This window comes from Monomorium pharaonis, chromosome 8, assembly GCF_013373865.1.
Source record: "Monomorium pharaonis isolate MP-MQ-018 chromosome 8, ASM1337386v2, whole genome shotgun sequence".
In the NCBI taxonomy this organism is placed as follows: Eukaryota; Metazoa; Arthropoda; class Insecta; order Hymenoptera; family Formicidae; genus Monomorium; species Monomorium pharaonis.
The window spans coordinates 21,597,285-21,620,122 of NC_050474.1; the positions used below are offsets into that span (position 1 = coordinate 21,597,285).

The 22,838-nt window shown below is 36.4% G+C and overlaps 1 protein-coding gene and 1 long non-coding RNA gene across 3 annotated transcripts in view; one reads left to right on the forward strand and one right to left on the reverse strand.

The window, feature by feature from the left end:
- LOC105833448 overlaps positions 1 to 22,838 on the forward strand; it is a 43,058-nt gene that overhangs the window by 7,670 nt on the left and 12,550 nt on the right. For both annotated transcript variants that reach the window (XM_012675195.3, XM_036291335.1), the window contains exons 2-7: positions 7,451 to 7,702; positions 8,776 to 9,730; positions 13,038 to 13,192; positions 16,163 to 16,412; positions 20,008 to 20,229; positions 21,845 to 22,040. In XM_012675195.3, the coding sequence (XP_012530649.1) occupies positions 7,472 to 7,702; positions 8,776 to 9,730; positions 13,038 to 13,192; positions 16,163 to 16,412; positions 20,008 to 20,229; positions 21,845 to 22,040 (2,009 nt within the window). In that variant the 5' untranslated portion in view covers positions 7,451 to 7,471. The remainder of the gene's footprint in view (positions 1 to 7,450; positions 7,703 to 8,775; positions 9,731 to 13,037; positions 13,193 to 16,162; positions 16,413 to 20,007; positions 20,230 to 21,844; positions 22,041 to 22,838) is intronic.
- LOC118647109 overlaps positions 10,350 to 22,838 on the reverse strand; it is a 67,342-nt gene continuing 54,853 nt past the window's right edge. Inside the window, exon 2 of the long non-coding RNA XR_004964412.1 lies at positions 10,350 to 11,764. This is a non-coding gene — a long non-coding RNA (uncharacterized LOC118647109). The remainder of the gene's footprint in view (positions 11,765 to 22,838) is intronic.

Below are 22,838 nucleotides of genomic sequence, written 5' to 3' on the forward strand. Positions count from 1 at the left end.
ATGAGAGCTTCTGATTTTTGTTAGCAACGCATGTTGTTTCCACGTTGCGAGATAATGGAAGAAATTCAAGTAATAAAGAGCCACTTTGTCTGAGTTGATGCGTTAGATGCGAACAATGCAAACTCTAGAAACAGAATTTACGTTTTTTTTTTCACATACTCATTACGACACTCTCAGTGAACACAGATAAATCCGTATGACAAAACAGGAATGCAACAGTCGTTATTCCGAGATAAATATTGCAAAATTTTCGGCACCACGCGCGAAAAATGTTGCGCGTTGATCTCTTGATTCTTTTATTTTTATTATATTATATACATTTCAACAAAACGTGATCACTCGGCTTCATTATTGTGCACGGCATTTATTGTGAGATATTAAAGTTCTGAGAAATAAACTTTATCGAGAAGCCCTTTCCGGTTGATGTTTGTCTCCAATGATACGCGGCTTCTGTCCGACTACATTCTTTCAAGTATTCCAGAAGAGAAATGCCAAGTATTTAACAAGATCCATTTCCATGAGTTTCTTACGTCGTGCCAATATTAAATGAATTATAAATACTGCTTATACAAATATACATGAAAACTTTTCTAGAAAAAGTGATTTCCTAGTAAAGATGCCAAAGAGTAAAAGGTCGACTTAGAAATTTTATATATGTACTATATATATATGTATATCATCAAGAAATGTATGAAATGTAAAAACTGACATTATTTCACATTCTCGGTTTCAATTGAAGAGAAGTATTTTTATCATCTATTTGTAGGTAGAAATTAAAGCGCTTTAAATGTTAATGACAAGAATTAAAGAAAAGACGCTCTTTATACTCGTGCTATTCGTTTTGCTGTCAAACTAAAATTGTTATAATAATAAAAGACGCGTATATAACTTCGCTTAAATCAACTCTCTAGTTAATTTGAATTTCTTAAACTTTTCACTAAATTTCGTCGAAAACTCGATAAAACAAACGTGAAAGCCAGCGTTAAAATTTTATCTAGAAATGGATTTTCATTTAGGTCGTCACTTATGACATACGGAAAAAAAGCCCCCAACAAAGTAAAATCGTCGAGCATTTGTTCTTCCACGCTTTTATTCTTTTATGTTTCCTCTGCATTTTTACTTCGCTCATTTTGCTCTTCTTTTCTCTAGAAAAATCGCGGTGCGAAAAAACTGAATAGAATTATAGGCTCTCTGCATCGTCGGTTTTTTACATACTTTGATGGGTGATATTAAATATAAAAAAAACGATATCAAAACATTAGCATCAAATTAAAACTACATATTTTATTTAATAATAATTATTTCATATACATGTAAGAAATTATTTTCTCTCTCAACAGTCATCTAAAAAGAGCGTTATATATAATTGCTTTGATAATAATAGTAGTAAAAAATTCCAATGCTTGGTTTAAAAATATTAATTTTTTATCCAAGGTTTTTATTATCTATTATTGAGCAGTGTCAATTTATTCTTCTTGATTAAACCATTCAAAATTTCGTTATGTAAGCTCATTATTATTTAATGCTATTTGATTTTACTTTAATATTTTACATTTTGAAAACAGAGATATTTTTGAAACAAAAATGTTCCTTTCTTCTGCGTAGTTGTCTTTCTCAATCATATATAGAAACAAAATTCATTCCATCCAAACACATTTATATTCAAAATCCTAAATATCTTAATATGTGTGAGGGTCTACGTAAAACTTTATAATAAGGAGTTCTAGATTTTGTTGAAACAATCAGCGTTGACGATCTGTTTGCTCAAGAACTGCAAGTAAGCGCTGGTCCTGAGGACTATCATCACTTACGAGTTACGATATAGATTCTCCCTGACTTTTCCGACTCGTGGCTCCCGCGCAATATTATTCTACGCGTTTCTCATTTATCCTCGACCCGTCAGAAACTTACTTATTCGTGTTCCACCCTTCGGGATACGTGCGGAATAATTTTGTAGACGATAAAAATTGAAACGAATCGCGGTCGTACGTATATGCACGGCACCGCACTCCGCGGGATTGGCATGAATTCCACGCCGTTAAGCTCGCCCGTTTCATTTGCCGGTTTGCCTCGGCGGAAGACAAATGGTTTCTCCGGGATGCCCGCGGGAAAAATGATAAGAGAAAAGGCGCGAGCGCGCGAAGCGTGAAGGAAAGCTGCGTGTCGGAATGCTTGTTGATCCGTACATAGATTAACGTGGTGATTCTACCCTTCAACTTTCCAAGGAAACTTAACCCGTCCCGACTGTCATTGGACTGGTGGAATCGTTCGTCTTAATGGCACGTCAATTAGCATTCAGTTAGTTAATTTTTCGCAGCGACTATCCGCGGCGCTAATCGAGCGTGATAAACGTTTTCGCGTTATATTTGGATATTAAGGAGATTTAATAGACTGGTGTGCGTGTGATTAATTACATTGCCTTCATTTAAGTACTGATACCGGCAGCTAAAAGTGATTGATAAATGGTTGCTTGGTTAAGTCCGAAGGGTTTATCACAAGAATAATAACGTTTTGTAATTAGTTACTCTTCCACGACAAAATATTTTAAGTATATCATATAATTGTACGTCTACTAATAATACTGTACTTTATTTATCCGTTTTTATTATCTAAAAATGTTTCTAAGATAAAAAACTGTATCTTAGTCATTATCGATCTTATTTGCATGCCGTTGTTTGGTCGATGGACTCTTAACCTGCGCGGCGAAAATTAATTATCGGTGTAAGTGATTGACAAAGACGACTCCGAAATAGGAAATATTTAATGATCAAAATCGGAATCAAAATTGGAGTGGCAATCTAATAAACTAGATCGCAAATAACAATTTGTGACTTCAATAAAACGATAAGAATGAGAATAATACCAATAGTATAATAAATAATAAGAAATAAGATTGTAATACCGATATAATAGATATCGCAGTTTGAACTTTCGGTCCCTTAATATTTCGCTTCCCAATGACGTGGACATCCTACGTGATACACAAGCTTTTCTATATGCATCGAATGCATTTCACCTTGAAGTCTAATTGTCGCACTCCGGCATTATGCATTCAGCAGCTTAAGAATTCGCGCCGAGCGGAAGTTCAGTCTCGCAGGAGAAATACGAGGAGAGATCAGAGAACGCTCGCTATTACGAACTCGCGTCGCGCTCCATCTTCGTTAACGCCGTTTCTTGTCCGTCCAATAATTTATATATGTCTTTTCAGACGCGACGGTACGACGTGGTAATTACGTTCTGTGAGATTAGGCCCTAATGGACGCGTCCTAATGGACGCGCAGCATCTAGGCAGATTGTCTGCTGCGACTCGTCGTGGACGCGCAGGATTAATCTTCGCCGCGTAATTCAGACGCCGAACGACGCAGTCGTTTACAACTGTACGAATGTTCGTGCTAGGTGGCCGTAAACGATTTGTCGGTCGAGTGATATACGGCGCGGCCTACGGCGGAGAGTCGATCCGCTGAAGTATCGCATCGAGTAATTGACTGCTCTCTGCTTGCTCCGATTAATTAACTTTCAGTACTTTGTTCTCGCCATCCCGATACGGCGAACAGTTAATGGCCGCCCAACCCCCTCGATACTTTTCCATATTCTAATTTATTTCCTTTCGTTCCTTTTTCTCATTATTTTTAATTTGATGCACGTCACACTACGGAGCCTTTTTTCTCTAACGACATTATTTAAGCCTCGTTATGATGAGACTTAGTAATTTTTTATTTGCTATAAATTATTATTTACATTTATTTACTTATTTCTTAAAAATTTGAAAAGAATGCAACACAACCATTCGCATTCTACAGACACTTTCAAGTTTCTCTCTCATTTTCATTTACTCTCTCTTTCTCTTTTTTGTTCTCTTTAACTTTATACTATCTATACTTTTATCGAAATAAAAACTAGTAATTTTTACATGTAGTATTCACGATGCATTTTCCCGTTACCATATGATTAATTGCTTGTAATATTTAGTAAAATGGAATATTTATAGAGATGCTCGTTTTATCAGTTTATTTTACAGTCCATTAACGCATTGCTGTATTTAAAGAGTTAATTATTCTACATATTGTCAGATATAATTACAAAACTGTCGTACCATGGTAATAATATTATATCGTAGTTGTTATTTTAAATTTATCATGAACGATTCTTTTTCCAGAGATATTTATTTAATACAAAATACTTAAATATTGTATTGGTTTCATGTTAACCTTTTTACAGAATTGAACGAGCATTGTGTCTTGTTGAATCAGAAAACATCATGCAAAATTTGAAACTGTAAAGCAGGAATAATTAAGCTCCTAATTCCGTTATTGAATAGTTGCCTTTAGTCGGTCTGTTCATTTCGTAGTCCATTAAAGCAATGCCGTATTTAAGCTGGTAATTAATTTGGGTGTGACACGTGTAATCGCAAAATGTCGCTGTAACTTGCAACGACATATTGTGCACCATCGAATATTATTAATTGCGACTCACGTTACTCAATCAATATCAAGCATTTACCTTAATTAGTTTATTACTCTTGAAACTTGCGCGTAGTTCAATCGTCGATGTAATCGCAGTCATCTGCTGAAGAAAATGTCGATGTCGATCACGTAGATAATCTCACGACGATATACAAGTTGCGAAGTTGACTTAACATAGAAAGACTTTCGCGTGGGCGATAAAATAATGAGCCCACGTCATGATTGTTAAATGTCAGTGAAATATTTTCAACGCGCCTTATCGAGCGGCGCCATAAGTTCAGTAAACGCATCGAGCTTGCAAGATCGTAATAGTGTCGACAATTCTGAGGCCACTGTATTATGAAAGCCTCGCCTTTGAAATTCTATTGCGTCGCGTGTGCTTCACGATTATATTCGCGACAGATTTTCGATGTCTCAATACCGAAAGTGTTCTTTGTCAAAATTTTGAGCGCGATAAGCTCGTACGTTTGTATGTACATACATTTACGCGAGAAAAGTGGTCTCGGTACAAGTGCATGTGAAAATTTCACACGTCTTAAAAACGTAATACTTAGATAAAGAATCTGTGTATGCACAGTCCAGGAGAGTGCTTACTCAGGAGATGAGGAAAACGTGTTGGCAGATGTAATGTCGAGACACCCGTACGCGCGAGCCCAAAGTTTTCATGGAAAAGATTTCGCTGCAAAGTTTCCGCGGAACTTTCTTCAAGAAACTCGTGCTTCTGTTTGGAATAACGAGGCGAGGATTAAGTAGAAATATCAACGAAATTAATGCCTTACGTCTACGTAAAAAAAAGTTTTTCGTAATGACTAAATTTCACACCACTCGTTGCTTTAATTAACGAGCCACAGTTTACGAATTCTTGAAATTTTGCGAAAAATTTCACGCTTCACGGGAAAAATTTTTCCTGTTCCAAGTGGCACCTTTAATTTTCCTAAAAAAAGTAATGATGTCACAAAGTTGCACTTTGTGAGTTATAAAAAAATATTTAACGCAAAGCTTGGTCCTGCTAGAGCTTAAAATATCTCAATATAATATAATTATGTTACATGTGTTAAGTTTTAGCAGCGCCAAGTCTTTTGCGTTAAATATTTTTCACACACTGCTGAAGAACTAGTATCGTATAGAAGATAATAGAATCTCTGTAACAGCGCAGATTATTTTTTTATTCTCTTTTATCGCAATTATGTAGTAACCATTATAATAACATTAAAAGCTGCAGTAAGAATATTCGAAAATTTACGTGTTGCGGATTCATTCTGAAATTCGTCCTACAAATTGTATGCATCAACATCTGAACATTTCCATAGGGATTCATTTGCAAGCGAAGATAATTCATGAGGGACAAATGAGAAGATGGTGCAGCGTAATAAGAAATAAAACGATTCATACATCTTCGTTCACAGAAAGATACATGAGCGACGTTCTTGTGGTTAAATCAATTGTTTTTAATTGCACCACATTTCCGCTTTTAGCTTCGAAAAGCGCATCATTCGCTATTTATTGCATTCTGGCAAAAAATTATCTCTGTCAATAAAAGTTGCCCAATAAAGCCTTTATCGATTCCGTCAAACCGTATATTCACCGGGCATCGTATAAAACACGAACGAGTTTTATTCGCCACGTTGATCGCGCCCAAAACAATTAACAATATCAGGATAATTCATCCATATTGCCGATGGTTATATTTTCTGAGCGTGCTGTATCCCGTTCATGTCCGTGCCTTCATATTTTGTATTTAATTATGTAACACGAGATATAAACAGATATTCAATTTCCTAGTTATTATTCAGTTTTACGTAGTTTTCCAATAAATAATTATATAAACCGATTATCACGCATTTCAATAGGAATATATAATTTCAATTTTTGTGGCGGAGACGTTCTTTAACTTTGGGAGTGAATTGCGAAATACTTTTCCACGTGTTACCGAGTTCGCGTGAAAGGCTTTCTGTGCATTGCTTACTTTCGCGACACACAATGTCTGCCGTAAATTAATCCGCTCCCGGAGCCGTTTTAGACCTACGCGAATCGATAATATATGCGCAGCCTATGTGGAAGAGGTGTTACGTGCGATGAGAGACATGCTCCTGTCGGCGCATCAAAATGCACGTCGCAGTTACGGAGATCGGGGAATTAGGCGGGCCAATATAATGTACCGAACCCCGAGCTGTGCACTTATCTGGGTCATCTTCTGGGTAGAAACTATTTATGTAGATACGTAATGAATGTTCTTGGAACAATCATGAAACCTGTTGGGTATTTAATTATCTATCTGGGAACATATACGTGTGTGTTGAACATGCTTATAATTGTAGTAGTAATTTTAATCACGTTAAAATAAATGTTTAAAATAATAATTAAAGCTCAATATTTTTTTATATTAATCGTTATATATATAAATGATAATAATTATTGTTAAATTACATTCATGTGTATATATAAATGTATATTTTCCTAGAGATAAACCTTTGACTTGCTGTAACTTTTTATGCAGTCTCAGGAGAGAAACGTAATTTCAAGCAATTCAGTTTGTAGTTCTGTAGTATTGCCTTTGTCCTTTTAATGACCAGAAATTTAAAAAGTTTTGCTACTTCTTCGAACTTCTAATATACAACGTTAACCTTTAAGGGACGAAGGCAATATCTTTGCGATTGTACGATTTGTAATATATGATCGCTTGAAGCATCTTTTTACTGTACAATGCGTTTCTTACAATCAAAAATCGCGATATCTTCGAGATACAATTTACATTGAAAAGTTACAAGTTATTCAAACACGTTCAACAGCATAATTAGCTTTATATTTTTTCGTTACTTCAGTATTCTACCTCTAGTTCAATGTCTATCTGTTGTCCTAGATTTGTTTTAAAACGTGTGTTACTTGTTATCAATACTGAAGTAATGTCAGAAGTTATATAATGTCGCTAATAATTTTTGCGAATATTTCTGGCGAAAACGATGTTACGAAAGAGACATTGTTTGCAGGGGTAAGAGGATGTCGCCGTGATGCTACATCGAAGCGCTTCGTCGCGGCGCCGACGAGCGTCGCCAAACGTGGCAAACTCGAGCCAGCCAGCATCTTCGACGATGCGAGGTCGACGAGCGAGCGTAGCCACTGACAAACCCCTCATCTTGCCATCAACAAGCCCCAGCGGAACGATGGAAAGGCAGCGGTCGCCGAGGGGTAGCGTGGTGCCGAACATCGCTCTGGATACCGAGAGCGACTCCCCCGACGAGGTTAGTATACTCACACCCTTACAACTCCAGAACTCTAGTATAATTGCTCTACAAATTGTTATTTTAATATACAGTAACATGAAATGCTAACTTCTTGCCCCTGACAATTATTCCGTTTTGACATATATATATGTGAGGTCAAACGTAAATGTCAAACTCATTTCCTAAGAAGGTGTGTAAAGACCTGATTTATTATTTTTAGTACCATCACGTGAATAACGATTTAAGCAATTGAATTTGGCAAACAGTTTTACAATACTGGCAATCATGTAGAGAGTGTAGAAAATAATTCGAATCAATAGAGATTCTCAGTCAACAAAGTTCTGAAAGTTTGAAATATGCAGCGGATTTCGTTCTTTTTTTTCTGTTTTTTTTTTCCCTTTAGGCTACGCAATGTTACACGGAATATTCAATTACTCAAGGGATACTCGACTGTACAGGTGTTTGACATTGTATTCGATCGATATGAGCACCGCGTACATCCATCGACGAAACAGAATACGAACTTTTTGTCACACATGTTACACATGAGTTTGTCCATAAAATTTTGAGGTCACGAAATTTTCATGGCAGATAGATTGCTATCACATGTTATTCATTAATGAATGATTGATGCGGCGTAGGCATGCGTTTCGAAAGTTATCGGTCAGTGCTAATATGATTAAAATACGTTCACTTCAATCGAGCGTGTTTTGCGAAAGTGCAGTTTTGCTTCCGCATATGCAAGTGTGTAAATTTATTCCTAATTTCTATGTTAATTAAGCTAGACAGATTGCAGAAAGAGAGAGAGAGAGAGCGCAATATTAACACATATTTTTAATGTTTCCAAAATGGGAAAAATCAATTAAATTAACAACTGGAAAAATTAAACAGTTTATAAGAAAAACCACGGCAAATCAATTATCATTCTTGAACATTTTACAAGAAAAGAAGAAAGAAGAGTGCAATATCTCTTACAAAAGCTTCATCTAAAGTTGAAAATTGATTTTTGTTCTAACAATTTCCCGTTTCTTTCGTTAATAGCAAAAGTAAATACGAGGCAATGCTATAAAATCTGTGATGCTCTATTTCAGGGAGGAATCTGTCGCAGGATCCTGCCGGATCCGGAACAGTACGGTACCGGTCGCAACTCCCTGGCGCCCGAGGCGAGCCGCAGTCCGCGAAACTCTCTGATACCCGACGATTACTGTAGAAGCCCGCGGGGTTCCTTAATACCGGACCCGAACAGGAGTTCACGCAATAGTCTAGTACCCGATATGGTGCGATCACCGCGGAGCAGCCTGACGCCGGACGTTTCTCTTAGTCCGCGTCATTCTCTCGTGCCGGACTCGGTACTCAGCCCGAGGAATTCCTTGGTGCCGGACGTGGCCTATAATCGGAGTCCACGGAACAGCATGGTGGCGGTCGGTGGCTCTAGAGTATCCCTCTTACCAGAGAACGGCAACGCGATCGCGGCCGCCAATCGCAGCCCCAGACACTCGTTGGTGCCAGACGCGACGAGAAGTCCGCGTGGCAGTATGGCAAACCTGGACTTCGACCGAAGTCCGCGCGGCTCGATCTGCCCGGAAACATTGCACAGGACACCCAGGGGCAGTATCACGCCTATGGAGGTCGCGGACAGGACTCCACGCGGTTCAATAGCCTCGGAATGTCTGAACCAGAGTCCTCGCGGTTCCATCGCGCCTGATCCCACCAGATCACCCAGAGGATCGATAGCACCGGACCCGAATCGATCCCCGCGCGGATCAATCTGCCCGGAGAGCAGCAACAGAAGCCCGAGAGGATCAATCGTACCGCACGATCAATCGAACCGATCACCACGCGGTAGCATAGGCATGAACGACGCCGACAGACACTCGAGAGGTTCTCTTGGAGCTATCGACGACGAAAACAGGAGTCCCAGAGGAAGCATCGGACCTGAGGGAATCAATAGAAGTCCTAGAGGTAGTCTCGGAGGGCATCAAGACAGACGAGCGCCGAGGGGCAATCTGGGTTTGCAAGATCCTAGAAGAGCTTCCGCGGATCAGGGTGAGAATTTAAGATTGTTGAATATCTTTAATTTGATACTGCCAATTGAGCTGTTTAAAATTTTATCCTCCAAGGTATTTTAGCATTTACTGATGATTAATGTCAGGATTGATATTACAAAGAAAACAACGAAGCTTTGAGTTATGGATTACTTTTTTCTACTAAAACGCAAATAATCGTGAGTTACTGAAATCATTGGAGATTTACCTGCGCGCATTGCGCAACCCGATAACGATACGATGTTGCATAACTTCCGTACGGAAACTACCGCGAAAATGTGGTCCTTGGACGTATTCAAACCGCAATGCTCTGCATCTGAATACCGAAATACAGATATAATCCGATCGTGAAATTATATTCCCGTCGCGGTGAAACGCGATGTGCAAAGAAAACGCTTGCCACAAACGCGGTCAGATTGTGCCAATAACATTATACCTGCATGCGCGGCATGTCAACCATATATGACAGAATTAAATAATCGCCCGTTTATTTATTAAGAAACTACCATTAACAAGAAGTCGCTGGAAGCGATTATTTATTTTATACAAATAATAATAATAATTACTCCCTGGCAAATTTTATCTCGTATATCGCATATTGAAATAAATATTAAAAATAATCGATGCTTTTATTTATTTTTTTGCCTGCCTGTAGAGTAATCATAAGCGAAGCTGTTTTATATATACTATATAAAGACGGGCCATAAAATATTCACCAGCGAAATTTCACGTAAGCGTTTCCTTATGTCCCTGCATTTCCAGGTTGAGAATTTACCTCGAAGCAGCAAGTATCTTCCCTCCTTAGGGAATGTAATGGCAATTTGACGCTCATTACCGTACAACTCGACGTCGAGTCTCCGGAGAGGACGATTAGTTTTCATTCGTTTCTCTCGTGTTCGGGGCATCGAGTGCGATAGAGACGCGCATAATATATCTCGAGTGATGGAAATTGGTCGCCGGGCGATACACCCTCGCGCGTGTCGATATCGCACACCTGATACTTCTCACTGCAAATCCTGCGGCGGATGCTGTAGACACATTCGCAGTAACGTAAGCAAACGACACACGAACGGAAGGAACGTCTGCCAAGGGATGTAAAATAATATCGACAAGTTGACAACGGTTCGACGTCGATTCTAACTCGAGGTTTTCATTAAGAAACAATGTCAATACCTATTCCCCTTGATTTACCGTACGGTTCAATTCATTGCAATTTAATCAAGCCTGACAAACGCAAAGTACCTTCAAAATAGCATCAATCTTTCAATAGTGCCTTTATGGGACTTAATGAAATTAATAGAGAAATAATTTTCTATTAATTCCCGTCAGATTAATTTCGCACCTTTTAGGTTTGATTTAATGTGTAAATTAGTTTTCTCCTCGCAGAAACTCAACTTTCGATCGTAACAGTTATATCGATTGCCATAAATCACGAAACATGTTTTTGGCAAATGTATGCGGTTTATTAGACTTAAGCGTATCGTGAGCCAAATTGCTATTGGCGGTTGGAAAACCGACACACAGATATGGCGGCATTAAACCTTCTAAGTCGACCTATGCAAATTGGTTTACCACAATCTTATACATATATGCGCATGCAGATATGTATATGTCTCGCGGTGATAATTCGCTACTAATATCCCTGAATGAGATAAAACTCACGAGAAAGGTAAACTTAATAATTCCGCACGCTAAAAGGGGCTTTTATTGACGCGATATTCTTGGGGGTCGCGGCAACATAAACGCAAAAAAACAAACGCGAGGCAAATAAGAAGCATTCGTCGCTACAGCGATAATTAACGTCACGCGGGTTACGTTTCGGTCGTGCAAATTGGCCTGATTTTGTCGACACGTGCACACGATACTTATTAACGTTAACAGCTCTACGCCGAACAACCGTCAGTCACGAGAGTGAAATATGCGTCTGATACATATTCCCACTTACCCACTTCGCGCGATTGCGATGCGAGAGGGATTGCGTGCGTGTTCTTGGGCGGTCAGAACCGGGCGAAGCGTGAGTTTCTCCTTGAATATTCTAAAACAGCAAAAATGCAAATATATTATGAATAATTCATTATAATTTTGCAATTGTTTTGATTTTGTAAGTATTACAATAATGTGCCGCACAAAAAATGTATTAAATCGCTCTTCTAGCGGTTTTATCGCACAAATTTGCTCGCCTTCCATATGATTATCCTCCCCGAGATCGATACGACAAGATTGACCTGTTTACCGAGTCACCGGCGAGCGAGGGAAGTTGTATAGCCGATAAATTTCGCAACGAGAAACGTCGTAATAATCGAAATCTCTCTAGCAGGTAGGATTCGTATTCTATAAATTGAAAGCGTGGATTTATCGCGCGAAGCAGCGCGCATTACGCGAAAGCTTGTTGACAAAGATATCTCATCGCCCGAGTTTGCAGTGCATGGATGTCGCTTTACAACGAGCGAGATGCGTGCAAATGGAGAATACAAATTAAATTGCGCACTAACAGTGTTAATTGGCGTGCCGTTTGCCATTGTCCGTATAACACTACATAGTTATCTAGTGTTCATTAATTGCGAACGTGCCAAAACAAAGAGAATCGAAAACTACCAGTCAAAATGATGTAATCATAAAAAGTTCAAAGGCGAAAACAAATTGGATGTTATAATTTTGTTTGGTCTGTTTATAGAAAATGTTAAGTTAAGTTTATATAAAATTGACGTGTGTATTTTGTGTGTGTATGTGTATGTGTGCGCGCGCGCGTGTGCGTTTGCAAGGTGTCCCGAAATGCGAATCACAAATTAGCAAGAAAAGTAATTTAAAAAATTAAATAAAAGTTATTTAAATTTTTATTTTTATTTTTTCTTTTTTTGACCGTCTAAAAGTAATCCCTGATTGACCAGCTTTAGGCCTTATACTTAGAAAATTGCTGTTTAAAATAAAAATCTCTACAAACTATTTTACTTAATTTTTTCAATAACTTTTCTTGCTATAATATTTTGATTCGGAATATTCTGTATACATTTTTACTAATCTGAAATAAATTGTAATTCGTATAGAATTTGAAAGTACATCCCAGTAGCAGAAAAGAAATTGCAAATCGATAACAAGTGGAAGTATCTTTTATCAAATATACATATTGTCAGTAAGTTCAGAAGAACACGAGACTCTATTTTGCGATTCTTTCGTGTGAGTTCCGTCGTGTCCTCATAAATATTCACGGGAAGAATATATCGCGGCAAAAATTTTGCGACATATTCCTCTCTCGCGCGAGAATTTCGAAATTCGGTCGGATAAATTCAAATATTTGCGCTTGTGTCCAGGGAGCACGAGAAACCGAAGTTCCTCGCCTTATCGTCAAAGAGAAGTGAGCTCGGGAAGTGTCAGATCGGGCGGAAGTGGTGGCGCACAGGTCAATCTAGGATATGGAACGAATGCCTGGGCCGATTCTAGACGGGCTAGCAGTTCCGTTTCGCAGGTAACTGTGTTTTGTCTCTCTTTTTCTCTCTCTCTCTCTCTCTCTCTCTTTCTCATCGTGTTCGTTAAGATCCCAGCCTGCAACGTTCAAGATATTTCTTTCTCGGTCACGCCGTTACAGTACATGTTCCAGTTGTGTTACGAGTGTTTCGGAATTTCTCGTCCGAGCGACGGAAACGAGCGACTGGGACGCTTTTCACCTTTATGACTCGACGGATATATACGCTCGAGGTTGCAATTTGTCATTTATCATCCTTTGCAGTAATTACGACGAAGCGAGGCAGTTGCGGGCAGAAAGAGCATAAGAATATTCTTTTTATTTGCCGGAAGTACGTTAACAAGGCAACTTCCGTAAGCCACGTTGTAAATGTTCAGTTATGAAAAGAAACTTTTTCCGAGCGCAGAATGGTTTGACATGAGTACATGATATTTTTGTTACAAAATTTTTATCGTACTATGACTAAAATATTGTTTTAGATCGGGAATAATATTACAATTCATACGAGTGTGATTATGTATCTGTTTGATTTTTTATATACTTAAAACAAAGTAACTAATAAATAATATATTTTAAGTATCATAAAATTTTACAGTATATATAATAAAATTTTAAAATTAAAAAAAAATCTGAATATTTGCGAGATTGTCAAGATTTAATAATTTTATTTAAAAAATAATTATTAAACTGATAAGTTCGATTACATTTATATGTATTTATATTTATATATTTACATCTTTATATTATGTCTTCTCACAATATAAAATAAATTGTTAATAGATTTAATTTTATTAATGTAAGCACGAAAGAAATTATTGATAGATTTTCTTTAAATTAATACGATCGCATAGATCGCAGTTCCACATAAATATTTAAATTTAAAACAAAAAATGGATTTAAATGTAACTAAGACTCGGATTCTCGTGGGACTCTCGTTTTAAAAATATTGCTCTTTGTCAATTGAACTTTTGTCGCGTTAAAAACCGATCGTGCAATCTTGTAAAAGCGTTATCTCCTCCTACTCTTTTTTCTCATCGTTTATCCTTGTAGAATCTTCAAAGTAATTTTCCTGGTTATTGCTCTAGGGACGTCACGTCGGCTTCGCAAGACTTTTTATATAATTTTATTTTTAATGGCAAAATTTACTTAAGTTCAGTTATAAAAGCGGGAAATGAGCCGGGAACTCCTTCATGGAGTGAGCGTGATAAAAGACAGGCGACTGCCCGCTCCGAAAATAGTCCATCTTACTTAACCGGAAGGAGTGTTACATTAATCACACGTAACAAAATTGCGAAGATAATACCGCTTATTTTCTAGGATCGGTCATTTATCTTTTTGTTAAATTACACGAGCTATAGAAAATACTATCTCGATATATTGCGCCTATCAAGAGGAAGTTTTCCTCTAAAAAAGAAACTTAAACGATCTAAAATTGCACTTTGGACTGGTTTTCCGGTACAGACACAGCACGGCACGATATGTTGCTGCTATGCACGCGAGGTAAGGTCGGGCGAATGACGATACAAACGATAGTTTTACCACAGAGATCTTCCACGCCCGTATCCCTGGTGACTTGCTCATTGCCCTTTGGAAAACTCTAATGAATGCAAAAGAGATCTTCCTACGAAGATAAATATACCTAATAAAGTAAAAAAGTTATTAATACGCAAAGTAAAGAAATACATAGTATATTTAAAGTTTTGATCAGTATTTCAAGTTTTCCTTCATGGCTTTCTTTGAAAATTCTTGTTAAGAATATTCATTTTTTAAAGATTTCTTCAAGAAATAAAAACAATGATTGATGCAGCTTGGCTTTACAGCTTGATGATGGATGATAGAACAGATTAATTCGGCGCAACTGATGCGGCAAATTGTTAAAGCGATTAATATAATATAATCGCATGCTATTACTTGTCGCGAGAACTGTAGTGTGAAAATGCACGGATCAGAAGAGCGCCGGCACACTTTGCTCGTGACAGCTTGAATTTTTCTCGCACGGATCACATCCGCAGCGTTATTTCCGCACTTACAACCACCCAGAAAACGTACCCGTGATGTATACGCGCTATCCGAGGATCTTTCGAAGGATCTTATTCCGCAGAATGAGAATTGACGTGAGGGTCGACGAGAAAGAAGAGACGTGTCGACAACCGTTCGGCGAAGCTGTGTCCGTGCTTTTCAGGATCGTTTATTGGATCTACGTTGTGTGGAAGGTGAACGGAATATAAATTGATCTCTGACGCCAAATCTACGCTTCGAGAAGGCACGAGTAGATAAAAAGTGGGGATACCGATAATTAAAGTGTACCGTAAAGTCGGGTTTCTCGTAAAATATAAAAAGTATCAGCTTTCATTCGTCGGTGATTAAATTCCTGTGGAAAAACCTCGCACATGCAGTATTGAATTTTTATTCATTAAGAAAGAAAATCTAAATCCCTTCCCAAAAAAATATTTTTTGAAAAATCTTTGAATACGTCGTTTTTTTTTTTTTTAAATTCACACCGCCGTTAATTCTTATTTCGGAATTACGAATGTGTTGGTTAACACGAGTTCCCACTGAAAGACGCAAAAACCTGCACTTGTTCCGTCACTAATTGGATTACTTTGTAATCAGCGAAATACAGACGAAGTGGTACACGGCGACGCACTCTAGTGCAGGGTAATGAAGATAAAATAAAACAATATTAATCCAGCTAATGTTATTAAAATAGAATTGTAATAAATAAAAAATACAGAAAGAGAAAGAGAGAGAGGAGGAGAGAAAAAGAGAGAGAGAGAGAGAGAGAGAGAGAGAGAGAGAAAGTTAAAATAAGTTAAAAGTTGTAATGTGCCTTTTATAGCTTTGTGAAATCTTTTCTATGATAAAGTCTAATATCACGTGTATGCTATTAATCAGAGCGAATGAACTTGCCGGCACAAAATTGTATTACATTACGGGAGAAAATCTGATTTGAGCTGTCGCGTTTGCTTTCAGCTTTCAGGCGACGAGTCGCGTCGGCTTTGCGCCAGCGGCGCGAAAGCACCTGAAAAGGGCGATGCGGAAGCTGCGAATCTCGGTGTGGCGACCTATGGTTCGGTCGTGTTTCAGCTGAAAGACGCCCATCTTGAGGCAAACGGCATCTGCGACTTCGTCTTTCGTGCTTTGAGAGTTATTAGCAAGACGATGACATTCACCATCTGTCTGACCTGCTTGTCCACTGTGCCTATATTGATGTTCATCTTCGGTGAGTGAAGAGATCACGGGGATGCGGTTGACGACGGATAACGAACGGTTTCAATTAATATCGGTTGCTGCGCGAATCGAGAGAAGTCTTTGACCGATAATCGGCCACGTATAGATAATTTAATCATGAGAAAGTGTGTTCAGATAGCGTAATATGAATATTATATAATAACTAGCAGCTGAATAAGTGGGTCGAAAACGTCTGAAGTTAGTTTGATTCGTTTTACACTTCGGCACAAAAAGACGATCAATAACCACTGTGGTATATCTATACTTAAGAACTCTAACGACATGGTCTCGTGAGACTTAGAGGAAAGCTATACAGCTTGTCTGTACTCTTTGATGCATGGCGCTCTTTAAAACTTATATATTACCGGCATTATTTTTCAGTATCTTTTATCGTTTAATAAAAGAGAAGATGGTATAGTTCGCCATTTTTACAGTTTGCACAATAACTTTGTGTAAATAATTAATATTTTGAATTGAAAATTTAACGATTAAATGTGTTGTTTAATCGATTCTATTTTGTTCAAATAATACAGTGTTTTGTTATAAAATTATAGGTAGTTCCTTGATTTTTAACAATTGTTATATGAAATTTTATGTGCCAGTAAAAAGATACAATTGATATTTAAAAAAATAATGTAGAACGATTAAACAAGATGTTTTTTTTAATTTTCTTTGTGTTTTAATAAATTTCACATTGTAGTTTTTTCTCATGTAAATTTTTCTCCATTACATATATCTCAAAAGATTCAGAGCCTTCTTATTGCCTTTTTAACCTTTTTTAAGGGAATAACTTTACGTATAGCCCGACGGGGATAATTTTGTAGATATCAAAGAAAATTTTTAACGTAATATCCATCAGTATGTGCAGTGTTTAGTCTCTTTTTCTCTTTTCAACTAATCTCCAAGTTCAAGTTGTGTTAAAAACATAGAGTCTGATAACAGAAGATAATTCCCTGAGGTATTTCACGTGAAAAAGACACAGCAGATAAAGTTCTTTTATCCGTGTCCTAGTAGAATATCCATGCTACTGTCAATAATATAAATCCGCACTTGAACTTTTTCTGCGGTAAATAAATCATTGAAATTTCTGTCCAGAATGAAAAGATTTATTAACTGACAATTTCTAAGTTCGTAGTCTATCAATTAATCATATTGCTCGTAATACATGACATTATATAATGTTATCTATATAATTTCGCGGATGTAAGCCATTAAGTATTACACGCGGATGATATATAACCTTTAAATATCTGATATATGACGATATTTAGATTAACATGATTATGTATTTTTAGAAAGTAAATTGCGTTAAATTTAATATAATTGAATTTTAAAGTATATATAAATCCAAAAATAATTTATCGCTCAGATCAATAATAAATCCTTTTTTCTATAATTTTTCTTGTAATGTAAAAGTTGTAATAAAATCTATTTTATACGATCTACAAATATATATATATATATTTAGAATTTATATAAAACAGATAAATTTCTTATTTATAATTTTACGTGTCATTTAAAAATACAAAAAACATTTAAAGAATTATATATAGATAGTACATATAAAATATATATTTAAATATGTAGCGCATATATATATATATATATATATATATATATATATATATATTTGTAAATAAAATTCAGTCTTAAAATCTAACGTGAAAATTATAAATCGAAAATATTATAGATTCAAGGCGCAAATGGTGTATTGTTTTCTCTTCCTTTTATCATGACGTAAAGTTTCAACCAGCGAAATGCAAATATTTGATAAATGTTCACAGCATCGTGTGGGAAGATATTTGCAGCAAAATAAATAAAATCTTACTTCCACCAACATACCTTTTAACATTTTGCGAAATGAGATTTTCCAGTCTGTTCTCGATGGTGTTTTATTCCCGTGTAAATTTGCAACATTATATATATAGTTTTGATACAACTAAATTTTAACGCGATAAATCTCTCAAGTTTCTATCAGGTGAATTATAACGCTATATGCGTTTTACCCCTCCGGCCAATTCAGATGAAATTCCACGAAATATACGACATCATTTCCGAGTTAATTAATGCTACCAGGATTACAACACGCGAATCGCTAGCGTGTTAAGCTTGCAGCATGCAAGCATACTTAATTTCTCGGGCATAGCTGGTTATTCGCGCAGTAGGGAGCATAGACGCTCAACCTGATTTATTGTAAGTTCAGTACATTCACCTTCCGGCAAAGTCCATCTGGTAAGAACACGCAATCGATAGTAATGGCGTAGGTAAACCGCGAGAGTGGTCGCGGATCGCCGATTGCGAATAAAACTTAAATCTTTCGTAAATCATGACACGAAAACGGAATAAAAGTTATAGATTGCGATCTGCGCTGTGTAAATTTAATGAACCACTTAGAGTTAAGAGTTAAGTTCGAGAAATGCGATGCATATTGATTTCTCAGTTATATTATACCACTTAAGAAAATTTCTTCATTGCGCATCTCGTATATGGTATACGTAAGGAAGAAAGCAATCGATATCATGATTTTCAGTTGCTTTTCAAGAAACTTTATTCAATTATGTGGCTCGAGCTCACGTGCGTTACAACATTACAAAGTAAAGATAATAGAGATACAAAATTGAAATAATATTAAATATTTTCTCAGATTTGTTTAACTTTTTAAAAATGTCACAATGCCTACACAATTATCGAAATAGGACGGTGGTATCGATTCTTCGCAGTGAACGTCACGAAATAAATTCTTTGAATCGTTGGTAATTATGCCATAACAGAAAATTAATAGTTTATACATAAACAAAAGATGCGCATAATAACGAGGTACACATTACTCAAGTGTACATCGTGATGGAGAACCTCTCGAGGTATGCACGTTACGTTATCCTAAATCGAACGTTGAATCAGGGCATGATACACAGAATAGATGTCGGGCAACAGGCTATTAATGCTAAATTATTCCTTGCTGGCGTCGCAAAAAGCGCATAATAATGATGCGCGTCAGATATACGTTAGATCTTAATTGATGGACAAGAATATCGGTTAAAGAGCGTTTCTCTCTTTTTTTTTCCTTTTAACGGGAATAGATGATGAGCTCGCAGCACTAAACGAATTACTATACCGCGTATTATTTTTGCTTATTACTCAAACTATAAGGTATTTAGGTCATGGATGTAAAAAGAACGAGCATAAAAAGGAAGACGTCGCCATAAAACGTCTACTAATGAAGCAAGTTCCGGCGAGAAAACGACGGGGGCAAAAGTCGTTTATAATCAATTATCAAGTTTACTGGCACACGTCGCACTTGCTATACGATGATGCATTGAAATTTCCATACGTTTTATACGTTTAACTAGCGACAATTTATAGCGACATTTTATATTTACAAAATAAAAAATTCGAAAAATATATCGCGTATTCATTTTCAACGTACATAGCGGGTTTTTTTTTCGAAGCCAGATCCAGATCGAACTGGAATGAATAGAATAGTTATAAATAGTTCGCATTTGTTTCTCCAGTTCTAAATCCGGCTTTGCAATCGCAACGAACGGCAAACGTGCCGTGGAAATCAATGTTTGAATTTATCTTTGCAGGTGTGCAGTTCATTAAGGATTGCCCCAAAGAGCCGTACATTCCCGTGTACATGCTGATCGGGGGGGTTTTGGGCGCCGTGCGTATGTTTTGGGCGCTGTATTCACAAATACGCAACCGAAGGCCGGAAGTCTTATCCGTTCCCGCCGTCAGGCCACACGTCTCACCTATGAAATTACTCTCCATAGCTTTATCGTGCTTCCTGGTCGCGTGGTTCGTGTTGGGTAAGTAAGAAATTTCGTTCGAAATTGTACGCGAGGTATTATATTCCGCGCCGGCAGCCCGTGAACTTTCGGAGCGTTAAAGCCACAGAGGATTTACTCAACGAGTGCAAAGCGCGAGTTAGATTAGGAAAACACATGTTTCATAACACTCTGCTTTATAATTCCATAATAACTTTATGTAAACGCGATTAAATATTAGGGGACTCATCGTTATGTACAAGATCAAGTTAATTATAAATAAATAATGATAAAATTGATAATCCTTATTGTCTTAATCCAGAAGTGCTTACGTGATTTTTCTCACGTGTTTCTATTTTTATTTGTAAATCATTAAATTAAAATATGTTTTAAACATAAAATAATAATTTTTTAATATTAGAACTAAAAAAATTTATGTTTAAAAAAATATTTTGTTAAGTATAATAATATATTTAAATGCTTTTTTAAATTTTTATTTTATTATTTATTTCATTATTTGTTACATATATAATTCAATAATAATTTTATTACATTATGTTCTATATTTTTCTATATTAAATTCTTTGAGATAAAATCCATGGACTAAAATATTAATCTTGTAAAAATAGAAAAATCAGAAAAACCGAGAAAAACCTTTTACGTATCAGATGTAAGGATTTTTTAATACTTTGAACGAATAAAGCGGTGTACAAAGCTCGAGAAACAATTCCGAGTCGCGATGTCATTACGTTATTCCGCAAATTGCAGCGTGTATTATATTCAACTTCTTTGCACATTGATTCTAATTGCGCAGTATTTTCCATCCCATGTTATTCTTATGAGCAAATTTTTACGTTGACGAAAATATCGGTCAAGTGGCTGTACTGTATTTATATTTGCACGTTGCAATGGACGGTTTTAACGGCATGCTCTATCTTTAGCGATAAATCGATCAATATTAATGTATCGAAAAAATGCGCTTTAGTAGCGTCGCTATTAATCAACATATACAGGGTTTTTTATAAAATATTGATATGTAAAAATATTATACGTTACTTATATATCATATTAGATTTAGAAATTGATTATACCTATTTTATCTTTCTTTTATACTTGAGATTTATTTAAGAATAATGTCTAATACCGATTCACGTGAAATGGCAAAGAGCACGAAGCATTCGAAGAATGCGCAGGTAAATCCGCATTTCAATCTACGTTTGAGCGGATACGAGAAAAATTTCGAGATTACAAAAAATTCATGGTTTAAGACGATTTAACGATTTCGTGACCAAGCACCGTCGTGTAATATTTACATTTCGTGCGGCGCGCCAATTCGTACGGCTAAACGCGACAGTTCATTGGTCGGAGTGCAGGACGAAATTACAGGCTGTTTAATCACTTAGTATGTCACATAGATCGTTATTACTTTGAAAATTTTTGGGTCGAATATGAGAACAAAAGGTTCTAGTCAAATCGAAAGAAATCGAGGAAATTAAGAAAAAAAATTTTACGTTTGTTAAAAAAAAAACTCTGATTTAGGGCTTACTGGCGAAATGATTTGACATTCTATGTGACGTTCTTCCATTCATAGCTTAGAATTTATGTCGGACAATTAATTCCTATCATCATATGTTGTCTTTTTTCATTTTTGTTTTAGGACAATACTGGATACTGCATATAATGTGGCCAGAATACGAACTTTCATTGTATGCGCCCAATATGTGGTGTCACAAGACGCTCTATATTTTTTCTTTGGTACATCTATGCGTAATATACGCGGTTTTATTTGTAATATTAATAATGGCGATCGGCCTGGCTTTCTGCAGAATTTTGGAATGCCCTTTACCGGAAAGGTAAGTCGATTTTTGTAATTTGGAATTATCAGTTTGTCTAGATATAGTTTCTGACAAACGACGAAAAAACAAATTAATAGAGTAAATTATGTAATATTATTCAATTTAATCTAATGAGATGTATGTTTAAAATATGTATAAGGTTTAAAAGTTTAAAGAAGTTTCTAATAATTATTTGTATAAAAACTTCCATTATTAATACGTATTTTATATAAATAATTCTCAGATTTCTGTATTTCTCTCCATATATCGCAGACACAATAAGCGACAATATATTTCAGTCAAAATTAATCTTTATAAAAATTAAATGATGGAAGAGTAACCCAGATGCTGTACGAACTTTTCTTGAGATATATGAATATTGCTTATAATGAAAATAACGCGCGATGTTGACCCAATTCTCGTAGAATTGACGATGGAAACTACCTTACGACACGGCGTCTATGAAAAATATTTTGTCCCAGCGCACCGCGGTTCAATCTGCGTATGTTACAACATTCGATACATTTGAAGAGCTGAGTAGCAAGGGTCGTGTAACATGAGGATCATATAAACGCACCGATCATGTTTCTATCGTCGGCGAAATGTGAATACCGCTCGTAGCTCGTGTTGCGTGCCCAGTATATATAATAACGACGTGATTAGAGTATTCACACAACGATTACTATATATATATATATATATATATACACATATATATATATATGTGTGTGTGTGTGTGTATATACCATATGTATAAATGCTTAACATTGCAAACATATCCGTATCGTAATTTGGTCGTTTGTGTTTTTCATAAAA